This window comes from Macaca thibetana, chromosome 5, assembly GCF_024542745.1.
Source record: "Macaca thibetana thibetana isolate TM-01 chromosome 5, ASM2454274v1, whole genome shotgun sequence".
NCBI lineage: Eukaryota > Metazoa > Chordata > Mammalia > Primates > Cercopithecidae > Macaca > Macaca thibetana.
Window position 1 is genome coordinate 149,102,782 of NC_065582.1, and position 27,944 is coordinate 149,130,725.

Sequence of the window (27,944 nt, forward strand, 5' to 3'; positions counted from 1 at the left end):
TGTAGTGACTCTCCCCTCCATCCCTTCACCCTCAGCCCAGTACCAGAAACACAGCATATATTTGTTGTCGTATCAAAATAGTCCCAGATTGTATAAAATATTTTATCCCCTGCAGACATATTTTTTAAAAAGAAATGTAAGCCTATCTCCTGGATATAACCTCTTAAAAGGAGAGATGATTACATCTAAATCACAGAAGAAATCCTACAGAGACCTTCTGCGGAAGCATGTTCAACATTAATTAGAGTAAACACCAGCCAAGTGAGGCTTATGTATTTAAATGATGGTGATGAAAATCACCAGCTAGCAGTTCAGAGGAAAACAGGAAAGGTTTCTACTAAGGGGAATGATTAACTGAATCCTTACAGAGAAACCGAAAAACAACAATGAAAATCAGAAAGGACATCACATTGTATATGTTTGTAAATTTGATCCTATACACTCTGACTTATAATCCATTCCCATCAATCAATAAATTATTCTCATTGAGGAAAAATATGTAAGCAAGTGTTGAAACGGTGTTCAAAAAGGCTAGGTTAAACATGCAATGAAGGAATATCAGAACAATACTTTAGATTGCGAAAGAGGAGTTGGTTGACTAGAGTTCTGCATTTCAGAGGCAGAACAGTGTAAGAGGAGGGTGCAAGTATGGGCCTGAGGGAGCTGATCCTGGATTTGCATCCTGGTGGTGCCAGGGAGAGGCCATGTGACTCAGGTAATGCCCTAATCCCTCAGCTTTGAAGTGAAGATTGTTAACAATGATTCCCTAAATATAAAATCGTTGTGAGGAATTGATCAAAGAATACAAAAAGAGTACCCATCATAGGATTGGACTAAATCTAAGGGCTGAATGACAGTTATTAAGAATTATTAAAACTTTACTTTTGTTTCTGAAAAAATGGAAATATAACTTAGTTTTAAAATTTCCATTTTATGTTCTCAGAAGAAATATGACATCCCCTCCATAATAGAGAATAAAAGTTCCATTACATTGGAGTTCTTACTTTTAAAATAAAACTGGATTTTTAGATACACATATGTAGAAGCTATTTAAATTGTATGAATAAATCTGTAGGGTTAAGGATATGGAAAATAAGCTGGATTTTCTTTCTTTCCTCTCTCCTTCCCCTCTTCACTTTCCTCCCTCCCTCCCCCTCTCTTCCTCCTACCCTTCCTTCATTCCTTTAACAAGACATACAAATGCATGTATATGGGGTATGTGAAAGTAAGACATTTATAGAGAGAGTGTCAACCAGGTGTTATGGAAAGTTTAGGAAGAGAAATTTCAGAGCCCTGGGTTTCAACCCTGGCTTATAGTAGATATAAGATGTCAGGCAGATCACTTAACTATCTCTCATCTGTAAAACAAAGGGCCTGGTAGATAATGGGTAAGGCTTAAGTACTAGATTGTATTTTTATATTTGAAGAGCCGTAATAGACATACAATTCAAATGTGTTGCTAAAAATGATCCCGTCTTTTTTTTTTGAGACGGAGTCTCATTCTGTCACCCAGGCTGGAGTGCAGTTGGGCAATCTCGGCTCACTGCAAGCTCCGCCTCCCGGGTTCACATCATTCTCCTGCCTCAGCCTCCCAAGTAGCTGGGACTACAGGCGCCTGCCACCACGCCTGGCTACTTTTTTGTATTTTTAATACAGACGGGGTTTCACCGTGTTAGCCAGGATGGTCTGGAACTCTTGACCTCGTGATCCACCCACTTCAGCCTACCAAAGTGCTGGGATTACAGGCGTGAGCCACCGCGCCCAACCAAAAACGATCCCGTCTTTTTAATAGTAAGTTCAATCTGTGGGAAAAGAGTGAAACATGATTCAATTTTGAAATGACATTTTACATTTTGAATAGATTTCTTGATTCAAGCATTTTGTTACATTCTAACTTACAAAACCAGAGCTGGCTTTATAAGTGTGTGACCTGTGCAACTGTGTGTTTAGGAGGGCTCCACAATTGATTTAATGCTGTGTTGTTGCCATCTTGAAATTCTTAATGATTTTTGAACAAAAGGCCCTGCCTTTTCATTTTGCATTGTGCCCTGCAAATTTTGTAGCTCGTTCTGGCTACAACTTCTAATTTATAGTTTAATTTCTAGGTCCGGGATTCTCTCCTTTTTTAGTTAGAAATCCACATGGATTGCTTTCCTCTGCATCCATTCTCAGTGTTTATGTTGATATAAAACTAGCAAAGGCTGCCTGCTAAGCCTGCCAGACTGCAGGATGCGCAGCCAACTGAGCTGAGCTCAGGACGCGCAGTGGCCCCCTTGGGCTTCAAAGGTCAGGGGCTCCATCCTTCAGCCTCAGCCATCTGTAGTGTAGTGGCCTGAGCTTCCGTCACCGGCAATTCCCACATCAACGCAATGTTTGTAATAATAGTCTCGCAGACTGCGTGGAGGGCTCGGTGAGAGAATAAATAGTTCTTTGAAAACTAGAGGCTATCAGTCACCTCAAGGATGAGACCCATCCTGTGAAAACCCACAGCCCCCATGCACCCCCTTTTCTTGCCGTTGTTGAGTATTTGCTCAAGTCCTGCCCTCATTTCCTTCAACCAAATGCTTGATGGCCCAGTAACAACAGTCCCTACAGGGCAGTAAAGAGGAACTATTCGGAGAGCGCCTCTGAGTCCTATCAATGCTTGTGAAGATGATTCAACTTCAAAAAACACTTCTGACCTCTTAGCGTGTGCTGTCTGTCCTCCATCTAGGCGCTGAGGGCACGGCAGCGAGCAAACACAATGACAATGAGATAATTACAATTTATCATGGTGGCCCAGACATTGTGGGTTTACTCCCTGGCCTCCAATAGTCACCTCGCAGAGCTGATGTGAGGATGTGAGGAGATAATAAGTGCCTGGGCACCTAAAGATCTACTTTGCAGGAGTATGCGCAAGGTGCAATACAGGCACACGATTTTAAACAAAGGCGTTGCTCCTGAAAATACATAGAGGTATCTTCCCCATAGGAGCAGCTTAAATGCAAACAGAGGAAGAAATTTAAGTTATTTATCTTTTCTGCTAGTTTTCAAACAACAGAACGTGACGTCCAGCACAGCATTACTCCCTAGACCTGCAACCGAGGGGAATGCTAGCTGGATAGACATGCCAACAGCGAAAAAAGACTGGGCTCACTCCAGTGCTGGCCGCTTCTGGCTGTCCAGTGCTTCTCGGGGCGAGCTCCGTCTTTCTCTTCCCACGCCCGCCTAGTCCCAGCTCCGGAGGAAGGTTGCACCCGGGCGACCCTTCCCCAGCCCCGGGCTCCCGCGTAATCACCGCCGGGCTTGGAAAGGAAGCGGGCGTAGCAAGTAGAGGCAGGGCCGAGCCACGGTGGGCGGGGCACTAGGGCGGGGCTATAGCCTAACTGCACCGCCCAGGCTGCTGCTGGGTTTGGAAAGGAAGCGGGAGTGGTAGGGAGAGGAGGGGTCAGGCTGAGCTGTGGGCGGGGAAACGGGCGGGGCCATGGATGGAACACGTGCCTTCTTAGGTGGAGTCCGGGGCGCGGCAAGGAGAGGCGGGGCCAAGCTGAGGTGGGTGGAGAAACGGGGCGTGTTCATGGCTTAGCTGCGCCGCAGAGGCTGCTGCCTGGTTTGGAAAGGAAGCGGGATCGGCAGGGAGAGGCGGGATCAGGCTGAGGTGGGCGGGGAGTCGGGGGCGGAGCCATGAGTGGGCCTCGTGCCGTCTTAGGTGGAGCCCGGGGCGCGCGGGAAGAGGCGGGACCGAGCCGAGGTGGGTGTGGTGTGTTGGGGCGGGGCCATGGTGGGCGGGGAGGGGCGGGGCCATGGCGGGGCGGGGTTCGCCGCTCCCTGGGGCCGAGCCCAGCCACTCGATCAGCCCGCCGGCTCCGGAGCGGCTCTGCCTTACCCAGCGCCGGACGCGGCGCCCTGGGGAAGGAGGGCGAAGCGACGCGGCGATGGCTCTGCGGGCACTCCCGGGGTCCGCCGTCCTAGCCGCTGCTGTCTTCGTGGGAGGCGCCGTGAGTTCGCCGCTGGTGGCTCCGGGTGAGTGTCCGGTAGGAGCCGGGGCGCCGGGTGCTGAATCGGTTCCCGGGAGCGCGGAAGGAAGCGAGGGGGTCGGGACGGCAGCCCTGCGGCGCTCCGAGGAGCCTGCTTTCTCGCACAGCCTCGGGATCCTGGCGCTGAACAACTGGCTGTCCCGGGGCGGTCCGGGCAGGGCGCGGTGCGTGGCAACGGCTCTCGTCCCTCCCCTCCCGCCGGCCCCGCTCCCGCCTTCCCTCCCCGGGGCCTCCGCCGAGGGTCTGTGTCCCCCAGCCCTGAGCTGTGCGGGGCGTAGGGACCAGGGCTTCCTCGGGGGCGCTTCCTTCACGGCCGCGCGCCTCGGAACCCCGCGGACCCCTTTCCCACCGCCCTTGTCCTCAAAGGCTCCGGGAGCGGAAGATCGTGACTGAGAGCACCGGGTGCGCTGTCGGCGCCTCCTTCTCCCTTTTAAATACCTTAAAATATCCTAAAACCTAGAGGACTTGAATCTCTTTCCAAGTTTCCATTTATTTTGGTAGTTGATGGATTCTTGTAACAGGTCAAGGAGTTCACATTTCTTCCCATATATCCTGTAGAAATCAGGCTCGGAAAAAGGGAAGGCGCGTTGGTAAACTTAAATATTTTTCTTCTTTGTGTTGATTCCTGTCATCACAAAAGGAACCTTGTGTGGTCAGGGCAGGAAGCCACCAGCAGAGATGCTAAAGTGTCACCAACGATGAAGCAGTTTTTAATTGAAATCAATCTTAAGAGGAGGTATAAGTTTTATGGAAGTCCTATGTCATATCCTTGCTTTTATAACTGCAGACACTAGGGATTCCTTACCACCGCTTCTCCTCTTAATTGCCACCTAACAGCCTCAGTTAAAAAAAAAACAAAAAACCCCCACATACCTGCTTGGCCATTTGGGGTTACTACAGATTGGAGTCTGACGTCAGCAAGCTCTTCCAAGCTTGATTTCAGGGGTGGCTCCTCTTCAGGTCCAAATAATAAGCAACTAGAAGCCTTTCAACAGTGACTGTCTCCTCCATAAACATCCATAAACTCTTCCTCCTGAGAACATTTCGGTCGCTTAAAACTTTTACACTGACTTAGCAGTTTGGCCTTCACTTTTTCATAGAAACCAGAGCAGGTTTGGAAGGGAACGAGATAGGTAGTATTGTCTCCTGAGTATTTTTAGCAGGCCTGTATTTCCGTTAGCCATCCACCTGGGGAAATGGCAGCTAGTGACATGTTTTATTGGATGGAACAATTTTTTTTTTCTTCTTCTTTTTTTTGATACAGGATCTCACTCTGTCACCCAGGCTGGAGTGCAGTGGTACCATGTTGGCTCACTGCAACCTCCAGTTCTCTGGTTCAAGGGATTCTCCTGCCTCAGCTTCCTGAGCAGCTGGGATTACAGGCACGTGCCACCATGCCCGGCTATATTTATTTTCGTATTTTTAGTAGAGACGTGTTTTGCCATATTGGCCAGGCTGGTCTTGAACTCCTGCCCTCAAGTGATTCTCCTGCGTTGGCCTCCCAAAGTGCTGGGATTACAGGCATGAGCCACTATGCCCTGCTGGTTCATTTTGATTTTCATCCTGCGTTTCATTGCTGAGACACATAGGTGCATTATCAGGTTCCACTTGGATGTGAGGTTGGAGACATTCCTTAGAGGGTTGGAGTCAGTTGCTCCAGAATTTGGGGAAGAGTTTAATCTGGGAGTAAAATTATAAAAAAGTCAGCACATGATGCATGTAATTAGCCATCATCAGCAGGAGAAATCCATCCCTAGAGTGGGTGTGTGTTTTGTCTGACCTCTGAGCAACACCCAGGTCTCAGGACTGGAATGTTACTGATGAAAGCACTCATCTAATTGCATGACAGCCTTTGTTTTTTTTTCTTTTTGATAAAAGTTAATGCGGAAGAAGAAACAGGTGTCTAAAAAGGAAAGGATACAGAGCACAAATTTGCCAGTATCTTGAGGCCTGTGTAAAGAGAAAATGCTCTGACCAGCCAACATCTGATCCCCTTGGAACCGAAGATGGTGTTAATGTTTGTACGTTAAGCATAGGGAAGCAGAGGGAAAAAAATGGAAAATACTGTTGAATGCTAGCTGTATGCCAGGCTTTGGGTTGAGTATTTATATGCATTTTTATTTTTATTTATTTTTTTCTTTTTGAGATGGAGTCTCGCTCTGTCACCCAGGCTGGAGTGCAGTGGTGTGATCTTGGCTCACTGCAAGCTCCGCCTCCCGGGTTCATGTCGTTCTCCTGCTTCAGCCTCCCAAGTAGCTGGGACTATAGGCGCCCGCCACCACGCCTGGCTAATTTTTTTCTATTTTTACTAGACATGGGATTTCCCCATGTTAGCCAGGATGGTCTCTATCTCCTGACCTCGTGATCCGCCCGCCTCGGCCTCCCAAAGTGCTGGGATTACAGGTGTGAGCCACCGTGCCCGACTGCATTTTTATTTATTTGTTTATTTTTATTTTTTAATTTTTTTTTTGAGACAGAGTCTTGCTCTTTTTACCAGGCTGAGGTGCAGTGGTGCGATCTTGGCTCACTGCAACCTCTGCCTTCCGGGCTCAAGCAATTCTTCTGCCTCAGCCTCCCAAGTAGCTGGGATTATAGGCGCCCGCCACTATGCCTGGCTACTTTTTGTATTTTTTTAGTAGAATTGGGGCTTCACTATGTTGGCTATGCTGGTCTCTAACTCCTGACCTCGAGTAATCCACCCTCCTCAACCTCCCAAGTGCAGGGATTACAGGTGTGAGCCACTGAGCACAGCCTTCATATGCATTTTTAAACTCATTGCTCATAACTGGATGAAGTACTTACTTCCACTAAGGCAACTGAGGCAAGAGAGGTTAAACAACTGGCTGAACATCACACAGGGACTGTGCCAGTCAGCAGTCAGAGAGCAGAACCACTAGGAGGTGTCTGTGTATGTGTGTACCTTTATATGTATCTTTATCTGGGATAACCCAGCCTGCTTGATTCCAAAGTTCATTCCCTTTCCACTGTACCCCACTGCTCTGCAGAGAAAAATAGAATATGAGTCAACCTCTGCAGTCTCGCTGAGATTCTAAGATAGTTTAGAACATCATAAAATTGTAAGCATGTGGTTATCACAAAGTTGTTAAGCAGAGAAAAGAAGGGCAGATCGCTTCACGGTGGATAGTAGCAGTGCCTTTTTCACTTCCTTCCTAGTACAAGAATCTCATTAAACTTGTCTCTTAGCAGCAGCATTGGAAACTATATACCACAAGCACCCAAAGGGATGATTTTCCACATCTTGGCTTATTTATGTCCGTAAGTTCTCTGGTTACTCAACCTTCAGTCTTATTAGTTTCTCTCTCAGACAGTGGGCATAGCCCTGGAGTAAGGAGTGGGTGGAAGGGGTCCTGTGGCGGATAAGAGGAGAAATGCATTGTCCTTGGGCTGTGGGCTTCCCTCCAGCATTCTGACTCCCTTTTAGTTGCTAAAGATAAGCTTTATTAAATTCTGGGTTCTCCCTTAGCCAGGTAGCTGCAAAGCTGTACATCCACATAATATACAGTGTTTGGAAAGTTTTGAAAAAGCACACCTTGGAGCTTCAGATTCCACATCTACATTTAATTTAAAAAGGAAATGAAAACTGTGAGAAAACTCTGTCAATTCCCTGCCCCTAACCCCTCTAAACAAAGAAATGAAATTAATGTATTTGGAAGTTTGAATAGTTGAATTTGAATGTGAGAGACCAAAGCCCCAAGTGAACAAACAACAAATTTTATTGTTTCTTTAAAAATAATTCTTTGGCCCTAATGTTGAAGTGTAATGACTTATTGAAACAATAGAGAAATGATTTAAAGCTGACAAAAAGAATAAATTAAATTGTCATTGGTATAAACTATTAGGTTGAGTAGTTCCTAATAATTTAGGATACTTCAGTGGTTGTAAAGATTTGGTGTGCTGCTGAAAGCAGATATATTAATAATTATATTATTAGAATTAATATAATAATTATTATATTAATAGAATTAATATATTAATACTGGTGTGGTTTATAAAAACTAAAATCAGAATTTGGTGTTAGTACACTGTAGACACTTTACTCTTGTAGGAAAAAGGAATTCAATTTTTATTATTACCTGTTTTGTGGCAGGCGGTAGTCTAAGTGCCTAGATCATTGCATTCTTACAATGAATTTCCTGTCAGTTATATATGTAATTTTATTCCTGTGTTTGTAGATGAGGAAATTGAGCCTCAGAGAAGTTGAAAAAGTCACTCACGTGTAGGCTGGATTTTGGCATGGAGTCCATTGAGTCAGATCTGTTTGATTTTGAAGTCCATGCTTATTATTACTAAACTATTTTTTTGAGGAAGAAAATTCTTTTTATTCTAAGATATTTATAAAGAATCAGTAAGTAACAAGGTCATGGGATGATATGGTGGAAAGAACACCAAGCCTTAAGTCAGGGCCTTGGACTTGAAGTCAAAAATCAGAAGGAGGCCGGGTGCGGTGGCTCACGCCTGTAATCCCAGCACTTTGGGAGGCCGAGGCGGGCAGATCATGTGGTCAGGAGTTCAAGATCAGCCTGGCCAATACGGTCTCTACTAGAAATACAAAAATTAGCTGGGTGTGGTGGAATATGCCTGTAATCCCAGCTACTCGGGAGGCTGAGGCAGGAGAATCACTTGAACCTGGGAGGCAGAGGTTGCAGTAAGCAGAGATCATGCCACTGCACTCCAGCCTGAGTGACAGAATGAGACTCTGTCCCCCACCCCCCCAAAAAAAAAATCAGAAAGAGACCCTGATGCCTGTAGCATGTGGTTCTGTCCACCTCCATTTCCTCACTTGTAAACTGGGCATTGTGCCAACGCCTGTCTATCTGTCTTACTGTCTCTGAAAGGTCTGGGAGATGGCAAAGTGGCATATATCTTTTTATCTTTAAAAAATATAGTATTTTTTTCCTCCAGAGTGCGCATTAGGCTTGATTTATATTATGTCATTTAAATTGTCAAATAAATGTGGACCACATATATTAAACAGTTTTTATTCTGGAGGTGGTGATAGCTTTGCAATGATAGGGATTTTTAAAAAGCCCAGAGTGACACCTCAGATTAAAGTTTGCTACTGTTGCATGGGAGTGAAGTAGCCAAGCCATCTTTTCCCATTTCCCTTTAGCTACAATAGGTATTTTTGGAAAATTTCCCCAAAGATTTAAAGTTTGTGAGAGGAAGGAGTGGGAATCACCATTGAGCCTATTACTCCAAGGCACTAGCCATTGTTAGCATATTTCATTCTGGTCTTCTCTAATTGCTTTTTTTTTCTTTCTTTTTTTTTTTTTTTTTTGGAGATAGAGTCTCGCTCTGTCGCCCAGGCTGGAGTGCAGTGGCTCCATCTCAGCTCACTGCAAGCTCCGCCTCCCGGGTTCACGCCATTCTCCCGCCTCGGCCTCCCAAGTAGCTGGGACTACACGCGCCCACGACCATGCCTGGCTAATTTTGTTTTTGTATTTTTAGTAGAGACGGGGTTTCACCATGTTAGCCAGGATGGTCTCTCTCTTCTGACCTCATGACCCGCCCGCCTTGGCCTCCCAAAGTGCTGGGATTACAGGCGTGAGCCAACGCACCCAGCCCTCTAATTGCATTTTTAACTCCGATAGGTTCATAATGCAATATAACTTTGTATCATGACGTTTTCAGTTTATGTTATCCAGAAATGTTTCTCTATTTCCCTACGCACCCAAAAAAGGGCTGCCTACTGTTCCACTATATGGATTCACTGTATTTTACTTTACTGTGTACCTATTTGGGAGATTTCAGTTGCTAATTATTTTTAAGTGAGTTTTAAAACTCGTTGTTTCAGTGAACGCCTGTGTGCATGAAACTTTGCCCAAATATCAGAGGACTTCCACAGAAAATGGGTTCCTGAATAGGCACTTTGAGGGTCAAAGATGTTCACATTTTTGAGGCAATTGATGACACCAGTGTTGATCTGAAGGTCATCCCAGGTTACATTCTCACAGCAATAGCCAAAAAGACTCAGTTTCATATTCTTGTTATTTTCCCTGAAAAACATATTCACTAATTTGTTAGGCAAAAATTGGTACCTTGATTGTTTTACCTTGTACATTGTTGGTAACTATCAGGTTGATTTTGTTTTCTTCTAGTTTTTGAGCCATTTGTAAGGGTGTAATCCTTTATGGACAATTCTGAAATGTGAAAAGCTCTGAAAACAAGTTTTGCTTGTAGGCTTTTGATACACTCTGTAGGTCGTAAAACTTAACTTGAACTAATGTGAGGTTTTTTTTTTTTTTTGAGATGGAGTCTCTGTCTGTCACCCAGGCTGGAGTGCAGTGGTGCAATCTCGGCTCACTGCAAGCTCTGCCTCCCGGGTTCAAGTGATTCTCTTGCCTCAGCCTCCCGAGTAGCTGGGATTACAGGCATGCACCACCATGCCTGGCTAATTTTTGTACTTTTAGTAGCGATGGGGTTTAACCATGTTGGCCAGGCTGGTCTGGAACTCTTGACCTCACATGATCTGCCCGCCTCAGCCTCCCAAAGTGCTGGGATTATAGGGATGCACCACCGCACCCGGCCTAATGTGAGGTTCTATAGTATATATTATTCTCTCTTGACTATTTGCATGTTTTGCTGAATAATATTAATTTGATTTGAGTGTTATAGGATGTGTGCTAAATGCATTGCATTACTTTCCTAAAATCACAAGGTCTGAACTTCGAAGCACATCTGACCTCCAAGTTTTCAGATAAAGATTATGGTCCTCTTCTGTGACTCATCTGTTTGTGTCTGTTGGGAAATAAATATATAAAGCTGCTCAAAGGAGCAAAATTTCCAATGGAGAAAATAAGTCCTTAAATGAGTGGCACTTCAGAAAAAGAAGTACAACTTTGGTATTCTAGTGTGAAATCTGAGAAAAATAAGGATACCTGAAAAAACTAAGGTTTTGTTTATTCCAAGTGACTTTATGAATGGGTGCCAATTAGAATGGAAACTTGTTGGCTAGTTGGAGAGTTTGGGCCAATTTCTCCTCTGCTTGCTTCTGCCAGTTACTAACACACTTCTCTTTGTAAGAGAAACTGAATCTACTCAAGGGACTTTCTGGAGGATGGATGGGTAGAGGGGCCAGACATCTTACCTTGAGGATCCTTTTGCCAAACTTGTTGAACTCAGAGGACCTGGTTTTCCATTCCCACCTGCAATACCCCAAGGCCCCCGGCTTCTTTTCTTCACTCAATAGCACTGTCCCAGGATCTCAAACAGAGAGAACCCCCGAGCCAGGTGTCTCCCATGTCCCGTGCCAGCTGCCAGCCCTACTTGATCCCCCTCTCCCATTTTGTTTGTGCACTCTTGTGAATAACTGCATTCCAGCCACTAATAAAAGTGCCTGTTGTACAGAGAGAAAAAAAATCTTTAGATTACTTTCCTTATCTGTATTATAGAGAGAATATGGCTGAGCTGCCTTACGGCATTGTTTTGTCAGTTACATGAGATAAAACTAGTGAGTGCTTGGCACATACATAGTAAGTGATGAAAAAGTATATTATTATTGCCTACCCTAAACTAAATACTCACCTATCACAGCTAAAGGATGAGACAAAGTTCCTTACTCTCCAGAATTTTCCTTTTTGGGCCTCTGCCATTACTGGAGGGGTTTCCTGTCACCTGTTCTTCCTGAGCCCTGGGTGCTGGTGCTGGTTGTGTAAAAGAGGGGCCTTTGAGGAGGGGGTGTTGGGCATTGCCTGAAGGAGTAGGGTCCGATGGGCTTGGCAGAGTTCTCTTGGGAGGCAGGGGTTTTGTGGGGCAGAGCCATTCGCCACCAAAACTAAGCAAAGAAGGAAGGAAAGCATTACCTTTATAAGGTGATATAGTCTGTATATTTGTCCCTGCCTAAATTTCATGTCGAATGGTAATCCCCAGTATTGGGGGTGGGGCCTGGTGGAAGGTGATTGGATCATGGGGGTTTATTTCTCATGAATGATTTAGCACCATCATGAGAAGTGCTGTCCTCACAATAGTGAATGAGTTCACAAGAGATCTGTTTGTTTAAAAGTGTGTGGTACCCCCCTGCAACTCTCTCTTGCTGCTGCTTTCGCCATGTGATGTGCCTGCTCCTCTGTTGCCTTCTGCCATGATTGGAAGTTTCCTTAGGCCTCCCCAGAAGCAGACACCACTATGCTTCCCATACAGCCTGCAGAACCGTGAGCCAATTAAACCTCTTTTTTTGAAAAATTAATTACTCAGCCTCAGGTGTTTCTTTTTTGGGGGGACAACGTCTTGTTCTGTCGCTCAGGCTGCTGGAGAGCAATGGTGTGATCTCGGCTCACTGCAACCTCTGCCTCCCGGGTTCAAGCGATTCTCCTGCCTCAGCCTCCCATGTAGCTGGGATTAGAGGTGCCCACCACCATGCCCAGCTAAGTTTTGTATTTTTAAGTAGAGACTGGGTTTCACCATGTTGGCTAGGCTGGTCTGGAACTCGTGACCTCAGGTGATCCACCTGCCTTGGGCTCCCATAGTGTTGGGATTACAGGCATGAGCCACCATGCCCAGCCTCGGGTATTTCTTTATAGCAGTGCAAAAATGGCCTAAGGGTAGAACATGACGTTTTCTTTTGGAAGAACTTTGGAAGATTCACCAATTGGTTTATTCTTAGACAGCTGATCCATAGGTGTAGTCACAAAATTGTGACAGTTTTTCTTTAGTATTTAATGTAATTGTCACACTGACATGCTTTGTGATTATCCAGGGTCCAACTGCTTATTGTTCATCTTCTCATGGCTCTTTGGTGAGTGTTTCGATGAAGGAGACTCTTAGGATGAGGAAGCAGAGTCCTGTAGTATTAGGGCTGGAAGGGACCTTGACTGTGTCCTCCAAGCTTTTATTTAGCAGGTGAGGAAACTGAGTTGGCACAGCCAGGACTTAAGTGGGTGTCTTTCCTCATTCTGGGACTCTTCCCATTCTGTTAGGCTGTCTATGGAAGCGGATCCAGCCTTGCTGCCTATGGCAAGTTTCCTTGGTTTACATATGCCCTTGATCCTCATGCTCAGGGGTCTGGTTTCTCAGCTCCTTGGATGTGGGATGAGGAGAACCAGGAAGAACTTTGGCTACCTAACTCATGGGAGTAATTGTGTTATTCTTAGTCATATTTTAGATTCAGAAGGGACCTTGATGGTCATCTTGTAATTAACACCCTGTCTTGGCAGATGGGGAAACTAGCCCAAAAAGGTTCAGTGTCCTGTGTGAGTCAGGAGTGGCTGTAGCCCATAGCAGATGAGCAGACCTTTGGGTTTGGTGAGGGAGGAACTATGTGTATGTCTTGTTCACCATTGTAGGCTCGGATCCAAGCACAGGGCCTGAGAATAGAGTAAATATTTAAATATTTGAATGATGGAAGGAAGCCAGAGCTAGAATGCAGGTGTTAGGACTCTTGGTCCAAAGCTTTTTCTTTATAATAAAGTGAAGAGTTACTGTTTTGAATATTCACCCACAAATCTTAGATGTAAGCCTCCCCACAGCCTTTCTCCTGCAGTGGTGAGAGGCTGTTTTGGGAGCAGCCTCTATGGGCCAGATTGCTCAAAGGCAGAAAAATCTGGTCATGGAGGAAAAATGAATGATAATAACAAACAAGCAATACAACCAAGAATGATAGTAACAAACAGTCAACACTACCTTATCAGGTGATATGGTGTGACATTGGTAGCATTTTCAATGCAAAGATTTTCAAAACCTAAATCTCTTCATGAAACTCTTCTCAAAGACAAACTAAACTCAGTTGTGTTTCTACAACCACTACTTCAAATGCATCTATTAATTGTATATGTATCATATTCCTGATGTTATAATACTTTATACCATTCAAAACCAATTATTTTATGGCTGCTTTGATTTGCTTATTTATCCAACAGATATTAACAAAGTGCCTTAGAGTGTGCAAGACACCGAGAATGAAGTGATGTGAGCAAAATAGACTCAGTTCCTGCCTTTATGGAGCTAGTAGGTTATCAGGAAGAGAATTAATTAAACAAGCAAAATGATGTGTCCCTGAGTCCTTGTCAAGGAAAGTATGACACAGGGCCAGAGTACCTAACCTGGGGCTAGGTGTGGGACATGCATGGACAAACTAGACTCCAGTGCAGGTTGGGCATGCTCTCTGGAGGAAATGAAAGTGAAATTTACAGCTGCAAAACTGCAGGAGTTGGTCAGGTGGAAAGAACTTGTGGTCACCGAAGAGAGAGGAGGAGGTAAGATCAAACAAAGCAACAGCAGTGGTTCCCAGACTTGAATGTTCAGAAGTCCAGCTGGAGGGCTGGTTAAAACAGATTCCTGAGCCCCACCCGAGAGTGCTGAGTCCATAGGACTGGGATGGGTCTGGAGACTTTTTCTCTCACGTTTCCAGGTGATGCTGGCTAAGTATCAACTGTGAGCAGGAAAGTAAAAGAGAGAAGAGTAGGTGGAATCCCCTCCCCTCTTCTTGGGGCTATACGTATCCTGTCCTCTGCCCATCCTTCAAGCTGAGATCAAGCATAGGATTTCCAGGAAACATTTCCTAGGTATTCTCACTGCCTTTACTGCCTCCTGTGAATATACTGTCCACAAGTCAGTGGATACATGTTGCATCTTTTCCATGTTGTTTAGCCCTCAGTTACATGCAATTGTTTCCACCATGTTTGTTTTGTCTAGAGCTTCTTGAGGTGGCTGAGCATAAGAAATGTGTACAAAACATTTGCCTGATCAAATTTAATTCTTGCAACTGCTATGAGGTGCAGGTTGCATGTTATTCCCTGTTCTATGGAGATGTGGAAACGGAGACTTACAGGGAATAACCAGGAAGAAGAGAAGGGGAATTCCTTGCTCAAGTCAGAGGAGGGAAAGTCAGTGTGAGATGTATGTTCATTGTTCTCAAGTGCGCTTTGCGTTATGTGAATTGCAGGTATTCTGTGCCCAGCATCACTAGTAGAAGGAAAGTTTTATATTTAATTTGTTTTTGAGCTTTTTCACTATAGGCTCATCTTCTTAAAGAGAAACAAAGGCATCTTATAAATTGAATGTAGATTTTGTTTTTAGCAGGAAATGATTATCTTAGGAATTCTACAGAAATTGTCCGCTTGCTTTTGAAGTAAATATTTGGAGGGGGTAATTCAATTTACATGTCATTAGGTTTAGAAATGATTTTTATAAAATTTTGGCATGAGGGAGATAGGAAATATCAATTTTAATTTCCTGAAAAGACACACGTTAGACAATTATGCCATTACCAATCTTCCAGTGGCTGGATGGATTTAGCTGAGTGGTAGAAGACTTACAAAGAGCCTGTACATTACACATTCACAAGACAGGTAGGGTTAAAAACTGACTAAAAAGAATTCCTTTTGATACCAGTAATCTGCCAAGCCTTCCTTCCCCATGCATAGATGTAAACATAATCTGGCTTTCTCAGATTCCTGTAAGAGGTGGAAGTTTGAAGAATTCACTGGGCTTTCCTATCACAGTATAACTTGGGAACACTAATTTTCAAATGTTCTAACCGTTCTTCATAGCTGGAAGTCCCCAACACAATCATGTGAATTATCCAGTTTATGAAAAACAGCAGCCTGGAATTTCCTGGCATTGGTGAAGTGGCAGATGGCTAATGAGTAGGCATTCCTTCATTTTTCTTTGCAAGTTCGTGCCATATGCTTGTATGGCCTGAATGCTTTTACTGCTTCCTCAGTTCTTTCCATCCTCCTTTCCCTCTACTAAAGGCAAAACACAGAACAACCACCAAAAGAAAAAGGGAAGCCTTGGACATTGTTTAAAGCTATGTAATAGAGCTGAGAAGCTGGGTTTTGAAGGTGAAACTCATTTCACAGGCATGATTGTCAACTCAGCCCTTTTTAATCGTCATTGCAGATCAAACTTGTAGATTATTCTTTACAGTGTGCAGTTAATTTAAAAATGAGGTTTCGCTTATTTGAGATATCGTTAGGTGCCGTGTAGGTATGTAAAATGAATAACAAACTTCGTTTTTGTTCTCCACAAACTTGTGATTGAGAAGGGGGAGATAAGCTATGAATACAAATCATTATAGTATAGTAGAGAATGTGTTTGGTGTAATCAGAGAACTACAGACAAAGTGCTGTGTGGGATCAAAGGGAGGGAGGCTTACTTTCTGATAAGGGGGATGGAAAAGACTTCATTCATAGCCTGAAACTTGGCATTTTCAGTGGACCTTAAAAGGGAGTGTATGGAATGATGTGCTGAGCAAAGGAAACAGCCTGTGTGCAAAGGCATAGAGGTAGGAATAGAGAAGTTAGTGCAGACTGGGTGTGGCAGAGACTCCTCAGAGGAAGTCACACGAGATGAGGCTGCAGAGGAGAGACTGAGGCTGGGCGACAGAGCTCCTGATACTGCACTTTATTGTGTAGTTGTGGAGGATAGGGGACAAGAAGAGGCCCCCAGGCGTTGCCATGTGGTAGAAGAGCCCCAGAGGCTGAGCTGAAGGGGACAGGGCCCTGTGCTGTCAGCAGGGCGGTTGAGATAGCTGTTCCCATTTCCTTATCTGCAGAAGTGTAGGTGGTAGGAAGGCAGAGGGCGAGCCATCAAACAAATAATGCAGTCCTTTGTAAGTAACACAAATAGGATCTATGCAGCAGAATAGATTTAATGCAATCCATATGATATGCAGATAGAAACAGTTTTTCAAAGTTTAAGGAGTGCTCAGAAATGAGAATCATGAAATAAGTGCTCAGTGTATAGTTTTGGCCTAGCGTGGTGGCTCACACCTGTAATCCCAGCACTTTGGGATGCTGAGGCAGGAAGATCGCTTCAGGCCAGGAGTTCAGGACCAGCCCGAAAACCATAGCAAGATCCTGTCTCTACAAAAATTAGCTGGGCATGGTGGCATGTGCCTTTCATCCCAGCTACTCAGGAGGTTGAGGCAGGAGGATCGCTTAAGCCCAAAGGTTCAAGGCTGCAGTGAGCTGTGATGGTGCCACTGCACTCCAGCCTGGGCTACAGAGTGAGACCCTGTCTCAAAGAAAAAAAAAAAAGTATATAGTCTTGATGGCTTGATGGTGTGAAAGCCAAGAAGTATTCATTAATGGTTAAAGCTCACTAATTATGTATTTTTCTTAAGTTAGAGTAAACACCTTGAAATAATACAAATCAGCTTGTCTGTTGAGTTCTTGATTACCAGCGCGAGCCACCCCACATGGTCCAGACTATTGAATTCTCAACCATTAAACATTTATTTTTTGGAAGTATGTTGGTGTATTTTCATTTTTTGGCTCTATTGTGGGTCTTGTCCTTGTTTACTTCTCTTTCCCAGGCTGGAGAGCTGTCAGGGTTAGGGCAATCTCTAAATAAACCATGCGTATCAGCACTGGGATGATTTGTAAGTCCTGCTTGGCTAAGGGCTCCATCTCTGTCACTTCTGGTGAGTTTTCTCAGTCTCTTAATTTCTTATGATGTGATGAAATAGATTTTGGGGGAGGAAAACTAACCAGCTTCAAAGTCATTCAGTGTACATCCAATGCCGACATATTATGGAAATAGTAGTTACACAAACTAAGTAGATCTGGTGGATCTTAGTTCCTGGGTGGGTGGGAGGGATAGGGATGGGAGAAGACTTGAAGGAGGGAAAGAGAATTATTTTGCTTGAACCATATGGTAGTTGATCTGTTGCCACCACAAACTTGTGATTGAGAAGGTTGATCTTTTCCACACTGGTTCAGTGCGTCATCTTGATATATTAATGAGTAAAGACTCTTGACTTTGAGTCAATGTGGTATAATAAAAATGATATATTTGATCTTGTCCCTGATTCCTGGGACTCCTAAAAATAACCCCTGGGATTTCTTGAGTGATAGGAACATTGTTTGTTATTCATAATGAGCTCCTTTAGACCATACCTGAGTTTGTGCTAATGTGATCCTTGGACTCTTGGTGGGCCCCCAGGTAGCTTCGGGATGGGGGCTAGTTGCCAGGGGAACCAGCCTTGTGATTACAGGTTTAGAACTTTCAGCTGCAATCCCTGATCTCTGGGAAGGGAAAGGGGCTGGAGATTGGGTTCACTCAACAACAGCCAACAATTTCATCAGTCAAACCTGTGTAGTAAAAACTTGGTTAAAACTCTGCAGCAAGGAGGCTAGGAGCTTCTGGGTTGGTGACATATGGATGTGTTGGGAGGATGGCATGCCTGGAGGGGGCTTGGAAGTTCTGTTTTCATGGCTGTTCCCCAGCCATACCTTGCCCTATCAATCTCTACCATTTGGCTGCATCTGAGCTGTATGCTTAATAATAAAACTTCATAATGAAACTGTATGCTTCATAATAAAAACTTCATAGTAAAACATAATAAAACTTCATAATAAAAATAAAAACATAAATAAAACTTCAAAATAAAATGTAAGTGTAGGGATTTTCTGAATTCCGTGAGTCATTGTTACCCAAAGGAGTCCCGATCTAGACCCCAAAAGAGGGTTCTTGGACCTCGCGCAAGGAAGACTTCCGGGCAAGTCCAAAGAGTAAAGTGAAATCAAGGTTATTGGAAAGTAAAGGAATAAAGAATGGCTATTCCACAGGCAGAGCAGCCCCGAGGGCTGCTGGTTGGCTATTTTTTATGGTTATTTCTTGATTACATGCCGAGCAAGGGGTGGATTATTCATGAGTTTTCCAGGAAAGGGGTGAGCAGTTCTCAGAACTGAGGCTTCCGACTTCTTTTAGACCCATAGGGTAACTTCCCAACATTGCCCTGGCGTCTGTAAACTGTCTCGTGCTGGTGGGAGTGTTTCTTAGCATGTCAATGTATTGTAATTAGCATATAATGAGCAGTGAGGATAACCAGAGATCACTTTCACTGGCATCTTGCTTTCGGTGGGTTTTCACCGGCTTCTTTACGGCACCCGTTTATCAGCAAGGTTTTTGTGACGTGTATCTTATGCTGATCTCCTATCTCATCCTGTGACTTAGAATGCCTGACCTCCTGGAATGCAGATCAGTAGGTCTCAGCCTCATTTTACCCAGCCCCTATTCAAGATGGAGTCGCTCTGGTTCGAATGCCTCTGATAATTCTAGCAAAATGCCAAACTTATTGATGGGGGTCCTGGAAAGCCCCAATTGGTAGTCCCTAGGCAGAAGTGCAGTTAGCCTGGGGACCCCATTTGCAGCTGGCATCTGAAGTGGGGTCAGTCTTGTGGGACTGAGCGTTTAACCTGTGGAGTCTGCACTAAATGCCAGGTGGTGTCAGAATTTAGTTGAATTGTGGGACACCCAGTTGGTGTTGGAGAACTGGGTTTTGGAAAAATGGAACAGATAAGTCTTTCCTATTGGGAAAAACCAACTCATAATATGAAAACATTGTGGCTGGAATAATCTCTCTGAAATTGCATAGTTTACTATTTAGAAGATAAACACTCAAAAGTGTTTTTAAAATATTTAGTGGGGTGGCCAGGCCCGGTGGCTCACGCCTGTTATCTCAGCGCTTTGGGAGGCCACGGCAGGCGGATCACGAGGTCAGGAGAGCGAGACCATCCTGGCCAACATGGTGAAACCCCGTCTCTACTAAAAAAATGCAAAAAATTAGCTGGGTGTGGTGGCGGGCGCCTGTAGTCCCAGCTACTTGGGAGGCTGAGGCAGGAGAATTGCTTGAACCTGGGAGGCAGAGTTTGCAGTGAGCAGAGATCATGACACTGCACTCCAGCCTGGGCGACAGAGCAAGACTCCATCTCAAAAAAAAAAAAAAAAAAAAAAAAAAAAAGATTTAGTGGGAAAGAAAAAAAATTGTCAGGCTGTTTCTTACTATTTATGTGTTTACATGGTGTTTTATAGTGTAATAAAGTAGAAGTTATACTACTATATAGTTTTCTTTGACTGTTGTTTCCTGTGGTTTTGACCAAATACTTCATAACACTGTCTCAGCCTGCAGCCAATGGAAACATCTAAAATGTCAATATGATGGATTGTAGGTTTAGTAGTCTCTTTACTAAGGGATTTCCAGTATCCAGGTTTACTGCTATCTACAATATTAATACTACAGTGACAATTTCATATGGTTCAACCTTATAGTAATGATGGCTCCTTATTGTCTATTACTTACAGTTTAAAAAAAAAAGCTACTGATTACGATCAGGACATTTTGGAAACTGCAAAAAGAAAAAAATACCCCATCCAGCAAGAAAACATAAATGTTAACTATACTTGGGAGATATTTTTTAACAGGTTTCTTTTTTTCTATGTACACCTCCTCCCTTTTTTCAAAAACATTTTATGATTGTACTGTGAATAATTAAAATAAAAGAAATTGTGGGGAATGCTAAGACAGAAAACACTAAAAAGAAAAAAAATGATTTATAATCTTACCACTTTGATAACATTTTGATGTCTTTTTTTCTTATAAAAACTGGGACCATTTAAGCTCTAAATACTGCTTTGTATGTGTTTTTCTTTTTTCACTTAACATTTTAAATTCATAATTGAGATCATTTTGGACAAAGTGGGTGATGACAAATCTGATCCCTTCATACAAAGTGTTTCTATTGTTTTAAGAGTCAAAAGGAAGGATTTCTGAGAAGTAACCGTTTCATCAGTGTTATATGTAGATCAGGGTAGTATTTTAATTCAGCAGAATTACTTTTTAGCAATTAGCAGTTGATTTAAAAAAAAAGATAAATTGACTTGGAAAGAATGTAACTTTTAAATGTACCTTTTCTTCCTAGTAACTGACTCACTTGGAAATGCCATTCTGTCATTCTAGATTTATTGTTGGGTTAGATGGATGATGATTATCTGAAGGTTTTCTACCTTCTCTAACTCTACTACGTGAACACTGTGGTATCTAGAATAGAGATCAGCTATGGAGAATCCCATTCCATGGAATTTTACTGAATGTTGAAACTGTGAGCTCTCACATTTCACCAGTAATGGAGCAGAATGTGGAGTTCTGGAGCCAGGCTGCCTGGATTAAAGTCACCTTTGATACTTGCTACCTGTGTGACCTGGCATAGGTTACTTAACCTCTCTGTTCTGTAGTTTTACATCTCTAAGTGGGGTTGGAAATAATAGAACCTAACCCATAGAGTTATTGTAAGGATTAAATGAGTTAATATCTGAAAAGTGCTTGAAATCGTAACTGTGTATACACATTATGCATCAATATGTGACTATTATTAATAGTATTTTTTTTCTATGTGTCTCACTGGTTGCTACTGGTTTTCAGAATTCTTATTTGGGTTTCATGCGAGTGATATTCATTTCTCCTCCTTAACATCGACTTCCCTATGTCTAGGATTTTCCTGATTACTTCTGTTTAGTCGTTACTTCGTTTGCCTTTTCTGAAGTGACCTTTATTTTCTCTCCCACTGCCCCCTTTACCTTGCCCTTTCTCTAACAGCAGTAGTGGGGACTGCACCAGGGGACTTCAGCCGGGATATATCCTTGGAGCTCCACATTTACTCATCCTCCTTTTCCAGTTCCTATGTTCTCAGAAGCCAGCCCACGTGCCTGTCTTGCAGGAATATTGCCCGACCTAACCTGTGACTAATTGGAAAACCCTCCATTTGGGACTTTTGTAGTTCTCTGTTTAGTCATTATCTGCTTCCTGTTCCTGGAAGGAAGGGAAACACTGGCTTGCATGCGGGGATGTGGGTGCCTGACTGGCCTTGTGGTGCCACCTGAGCAGCGCTGTGTGGTCGCTGCTCACTCACCCCCAGGGCTTACCTTTTCTGCACCCCACATTTAACACTGCCCCTTGCAGTCCAGCTCATGTGACTCCTTGTCCTTTTCTGGATGTTTTAGTTTATATCCCCAGCTGAGCTGTGAGCTTGGGAGGATAGCAACTGCTTTGCTCTTATTACCACAGATAATAATAATCACAGCAATAATGGCTAGCATTTATCGAGTACTTAACTTGGATAAACCCTAGTAATCTCATATAAGGCTCAGAAACTATTAGTATTTTATGGATGAGGAAACTGAGGCACAGAGATGCTAACTGACTTTGCCTGGGGCCTCACAGCTAGGAAACAAATTGAACACAGTGCAGCCAAGAAAAAAGCCAGTTTCTGCTTTTGCTTCCTTGCTTCCTAGGGAGTAGTCTTGCTTCAGAGTTTGGGCCCTGCCTGCAACAGACCTTGGTTCAAATGTTGGCCCAGCCATTCCCTAGATGAGTGACTTCCACTTCAATACTTTGTTCTTGATCGTCTCCATTTCTAAGATGGGTTTAATAATAACACCTATCTCAGAGTTGCGGAGATAAGAAAAGATAATGTAAGTAAAAATTCCAGTAAAGGTTAGTTGCTGTTAGCAGTTGGTGGTAAAGTAGTTGAGCATCCTAGAGGCCCTGGATATGAAACTCATAAACCCCCAACACTCCACTGGGACATCAGTCACCATCTCCCTCTCTCCCTCTGCCTGGTTGGGAGCTGGGTCAGTCTTCCTTTCTGACACCCTTGCTTCCCTCCAGCCGGCTCAGCACCACCCATTTTTTCCCCATGTGATTAGTTTGTGTCCTATTCTGCAGGGTGGAAATGACTTGGCTGGACTTCCAACCCTAACAGGTGCCAGTTGTGCCCAGAAACCAGGGATCTAGCTCCCCAAGGATTGGTTTCCTGCACCAGCTCTCTGTAAGCTCCAAGGAATTCACTGATTTCCTAAAAGATCACCCCCTTGACCCCAGTTCTTCCCGTTGCTGCTGGAGACGGGCTGAGATGGCATGTTTCCTCCTATTTGATGTTTTTTTTCTGCCCCTTGCTACTTAGCCTTCCTCCCATAGTTTAAATAATTTCTAACTTAGTTCTTGCTTGTCCTCTTGCAAGGAATGTACATGAACAGATCTGTTAGGAATCGCAGCCATTTGGAAATTGGGCAGTAGCCTTTGGTGAGGTTGTGTAAGCTTGGATTTAGCGTTCTCTTTTTTTTTTTTTTTTTTTTTTTTTTTTTTGAGACAGAGTCTCACTGTGTCTCCCAGGCTGGAGTGCAGTGGCGCGATCTCGGCTCACTGCAAGCTCCGCCCCCCGGGTTCACGCCATTCTCCCGCCTCAGCCTCCCAAGTAGCTGGGACTACAGGCGCCCGCTACCACGCCCGGCTAGTTTTTTGTATTTTTAGTAGAGACGGGTTTTCACCATGTTAGCCAGGATAGTCTCGATCTCCTGACCTTGTGATCCACCCGCCTCGGCCTCCCAAAGTGCTGGGATTACAGGCTTGAGCCACCGCGCCCGGCGGATTTAGCGTTCTCTTATGGATCTGGCAGTTGGGGATGAATTGGAGTCCTGTGAAAATCCAGTTGAGAGCTAGTTCCCCATGCTGGGTTTAGGAATGTGCTGCTATTTATAGCCTTTCTTTTGAATCTTTGCAAACTGGAACCTTCTGTTGATTTTGGTGAATCCAGGAGCATGCTGGTATATTTACATCCTTCAGAAAAGACTTACCCAACAAGGGTGTGAAGCTGTGGGGTGTATCAGTTGTCCAGCTCTGAAAAGAATCTACTTATTTATGTTTGTAAAAGCTGTGGGTATTTGGCAAATGGGGTGTAAGTACAGTGGACATTCTGTTCTACCAAATAGGGTCTTAACAAAACTGCTTATAAAGTTACAGTGAACTTGGGGACTTGATTACCCGGCAGCCCTTCCGCAATGAGAGAATTTGCTTTCACATGTCCGCTGGAGCAGATGTTTCAGGCACTCCTACTGTGTTGCAGGAACTGTGTTAGGGATTAGAGGTACAAACCTTCACTTCCCCACGTCCACTGTGGGAAAGAGGTGTTTGACTTCAGTCAGGGTTTTCCGGCGAGTTCTGCGTCCTGTTGGGATTCCTGCCTTTGACTGTGGCATGTCTGAGTGGTGCGCTGTTGTAATGGGTGGGGAAAATGTCCTCCTAAGCTTTGGTTCTTCTGCTTGGCTCATTTCTCTGCCTCCACCCAGTGATATCATGTAGGCCACTGATTTATTTACAGAATGATGATATTACCTAACTTCTTGGGATTAGGGATTTCAAATAAAAGAATGAATGTGAAAGTGCATTGAAAACCGTGTTATTTGGGTGGGAACTTTCATATCTTGTACTGTGTGTCCCTATTTCATGTGTATGATTGAAAATTTTCTTTATTCCTTTCCTTTCTTTTTAAATATTTTTTCTGAAAGATTTTTAGGTGCCATGTAATTAACATTGCTGGTACAAATTATGTTTGTGGCAACCATTGAATAATAGTTTTGGAGCAATAATGTGAATACATACATCTGTGAACAAGGTGCTTTTCAATAGCTAGAGAAAGGTTTTTTACCTTTATGATAGGTATAGAGGGAGATGAAGTAGTTTATACATGAGTGATTTTTTTTTTCTTTGAGATGGAGTCTCGCTGTGTCACAGTGGCACGATCTCTGCTCACTACACGCTCCGTCTCCTGGGTTCAACCCTGGGTTCAAGCAATTCACCTGCCTCAGCCTCCTGAGTAGCTGGGACTACAGGCATGTGCCATCATGCCCAGCTAATTTTTGTATTTTTAGTAGAGATGGGGTTTCACCATGTTGGCCAAGATGGTCTTGATCTCTTGACCTTGTGATCCACCCGCCTTGGCCTCCCAAAGTGCTGAGATTACAGGCGTGAGCCACTGTACCCAGTCAATGTTTTGTTTTTTGCAGTTAAAATTAATATTGGGAAATTTTGTGCTATCAGGATTTTTAAAACATGAAGTCAGCACAAATTTCATTCACCTACAGCTGACTTCAATCTTTTTTTTTATGAAGATGATTTTTACACCACAAGAAGGTGTGTGCGCGCTCCAGTGTTTATCATATACCATAGTGTCGTTGGAGAGAGGCAGCTTCTTAGTGTTTAAGGGCCTTGGGTGGGTGAATGTTGACCTGTATGCAGCCCAGCTGTGTGGTTCATCGGTGATAGTTTAACAAAGCCACCTAAAGGCGTGGGTCACTAGATAAAACCCAAGGCCACCACCACTTACAGACACTGTTAAGCAGCATGGCTAAGAGTGTGGACTCCGGGATTCCGTTGTCTGGGTTGGATCCTGTCCTCCTACACACCGAGGCTTGTTATTGAACACGTGCGCCTCATTTTCCTCGTCTGCGAATGGGGGTAATGAGAGACACTTCCTTACAGATGCTGCGAGGGTAGAATGAGATTGCCCAGGAAGCATCCAGAACAGTGCCTGACACCGCCAACACCCCGTGAATGCTGCGGTTGACAATTATTTTAAAGTAGCAACTCATTCTTTATGACGTACCACCTTTCAGAAATAATCTGAAGCAATATTAGATTTCTGAAGCCCTGTTGCTTTAAGGTCGCTTCAAACAAATGGCTTCTAAATAATTCCATTTCTTTCTTGAATGGACATAATGTGTAATTTTAAAGGTTTGCAAGGGCTGTTAGTCAGAGTCTCCCTCCATTCCTGTTGTGCAGCCACCCAGCCCCTTCCCAGGAGACAGGCAGTGCTATCAGTAAATAAAGACTTTGGAAAAGTCCACAAATGGACAGCACCAAAAATAGCAAAAGGAGGAGGGGCAGCGAAAGAGGGAGGGAGGGGCTGGAGAACAGGAAAAGAAGATGGGGAGAGAGTCTGCAGGGAGCCCTCCCAGTCCTTGAGCCCCACGGGTATTGCTTTTCCTCACACCCCTCTCTGAGGACCCCAGTGATGGGTGCTGCCATCAGCAAGGGTCTGTGGGAATCTCCTCAGTCTTCTGTCTTAGAGGCACAGTTGGTGGCTTCCTGGCCTGTGTCTCAAAGCAAATAACTGGAGAGCTGACCTTGTTCCAGTCTGGGGTGAGGCCAGGTCAGATGAGCCTTCTGTTATATCCTGAATGCAAACCATTATTTGAGATACTCTGGAAGAGTCCAGAAGTTGAGGTCCTTGGCCTCTCAAGACACTGAGATCGTAGAGTTAATATCCTCCCAAGATGGAGCTTTGGGCGAGGTGGAAGGTGGGGGATATGGGGGGATGGGGGTGGCTGTAGCTGTCATCTGTGTTGGAGTTCTGTGGCTTTAAGAAATAACTTCAAATGGTAAACCCGAGACAGTGTGGAGTAAGCTAGGGACTTTCTCTGACTCTGCAAAGTTATTTTTCTCCCTTCAGTTCAAATTGAAGCCAGGGATGGTAAATATTTAGATTTCTTCTTCTTCTTTTTTTTTTTTTTTAAGATGTTTCTTTATATTGACATCACTCGAGTTTCAGTCCTTTGTTCTGGTAGCAACCTGGGGTTCAGGAATGCTCTGAGTGCCCCAGCCTGCTGCCTGTCACGAGTGTCCTGTTCCCTTTTTATCCAGCCAAATTTAGTTATTCTGTTGAGGGTCAGCATAAAGTCCTTTTTCTTTCTGGATCATCTTTGTTACTTCCCTTCTCAACCTATGTGACATTTAAGAAGGAAGCCCCAGCTTAAGGATAGGTTATGCCCCAAATACTACATTTCAGTAATTAGATTGTAAGTTGAGATGCATTTTCCCATTAAAAATGATAATTATCATTAGTAATGATAATTTTTCAAGGCACCCGTTAGCCAAATGCATCTGAAAATATGTTTTTATCGCTAGGCATTGCTGACTTCTGCACGTTTTGTTGGGGAAGTTGTCTGGGCTTCCATCTGTTCCCAGAGTGGTCTTTGGAACCCAGAATCAGACTCCAGTGCTCCTGTCTCATGGTAGCATTTCAGGAATTTTAACACAATACAGGTAATTGAGGGACTGTATGCAGCTGGGGTCGGGTGGGATTTTGTTTCATGGGTGGCTGGACTTTGGCAGGTGGGTGCCACCTGGGAGACCCCTCCCTGCCCAGTCACAGCTGCCTTTTCGGGGAAAGGTGGGGCTGTAGCCCCTGTTTGTCTAGGAATTGATCGGAAGCCGGTAGCTACTTCAAGTTTCACTACAGAGTTCAGCACTTATTTATATACCGACTAACAGTGTTCTCCAATTCCGTTTAAGCCCATTTGTTCTCTCTACAACATATTCTTGAGCTTGGGCACATGCTGTGTCTTTATGATTGCTACTGTGGGTAGATGGTCTTAGAGACTCTGACTTTAGTTATTTGTGTAACCAAATAGGAATGATTTGGGGATGATTTTATTTTGTAGAACTCGCTTTGGTTTCTCTTCTTTTATTATTGTGGGCAGTTATTTAAACTGTATTTAAAGAATTAACTTGGCTGGGTGTGGTGGCTCATGCCTATAATGCTAGCACTTTGAAAGGCCAAGGAGGGTGGATTGCCTGAGCTCAGGAATTCGAGACCAGTCTGGGCAACATGGTGAAACTCTGTCTCTGCTAATATACAAAAAATTAGCCAGGCCTCGCGGTGTGCGCCTGTAATCCCAGCTACTCGGGAGGCTGAGGCAGGAGAATTGCTTGAACCTGGGAGGCGGAGGTTGCAGTGAGCTGAGATCCTGCTACTGCACTCCAGCTTGGGTGACAGAGTGACTCTGTCTCAAAAAACAAACAGAATTAACTTAAAAGAGGTTGTTTTGCACTAGTAGTAAGCTGCTAGCTACTGACTAGATAATAGGTCCTAGCTCAGGACTGAGAGGCGGTAGGTGGACTAGTTACAGATTCTGTCGTGAAACAGGATTTTTATCCCAGGCTCTTACCAGTTTTTAACCATGTGACCTTGAGCAAGTGCAGTACCTTCAGCAATCTCCTTACTCTCAGTGTTGTGACAGTCGGAAACCCTTGGGGCTGGTAGTCTAAACTCTAAATGATGTGACCCCCTCCGAGGGGTCTAATCAGATCCATTAATGTTTATGCAGCAAACTAAGTGGAATGGAGATTGTAAATAGCCTCACATCAGGTCAGTGCAGGGTTTGCTACCAGATGAGTTTGTCAGATTTGATGTTGCTGTGAAAGGGGTTATGAAACAATTGGATTTGAGAGCTGTTTGGATTTGGCCTTGTGGACATGGAGGATGGACTTGTGTCTTCATCTCCAGCAGTGTCAGCCTAGAGTGAATTGTGGATGAGGCTGCAGGAGGTTGGGGAATAGTGCAATTCTGA

At 44.1% G+C, this 27,944-nt stretch overlaps 1 protein-coding gene across 1 annotated transcript in view; it reads left to right on the forward strand.

Moving 5' to 3' along the window:
• Window positions 1-3,794: 3,794 nt before the first annotated feature.
• The window catches only part of RELL1 (RELT like 1), a 74,537-nt gene continuing 50,387 nt past the window's right edge, over window positions 3,795-27,944 (forward strand). The window contains exon 1 of the mRNA XM_050790920.1: window positions 3,795-4,002. Within this exon, the coding sequence (XP_050646877.1) occupies window positions 3,915-4,002 (88 nt within the window). The 5' untranslated portion in view covers window positions 3,795-3,914. The remainder of the gene's footprint in view (window positions 4,003-27,944) is intronic.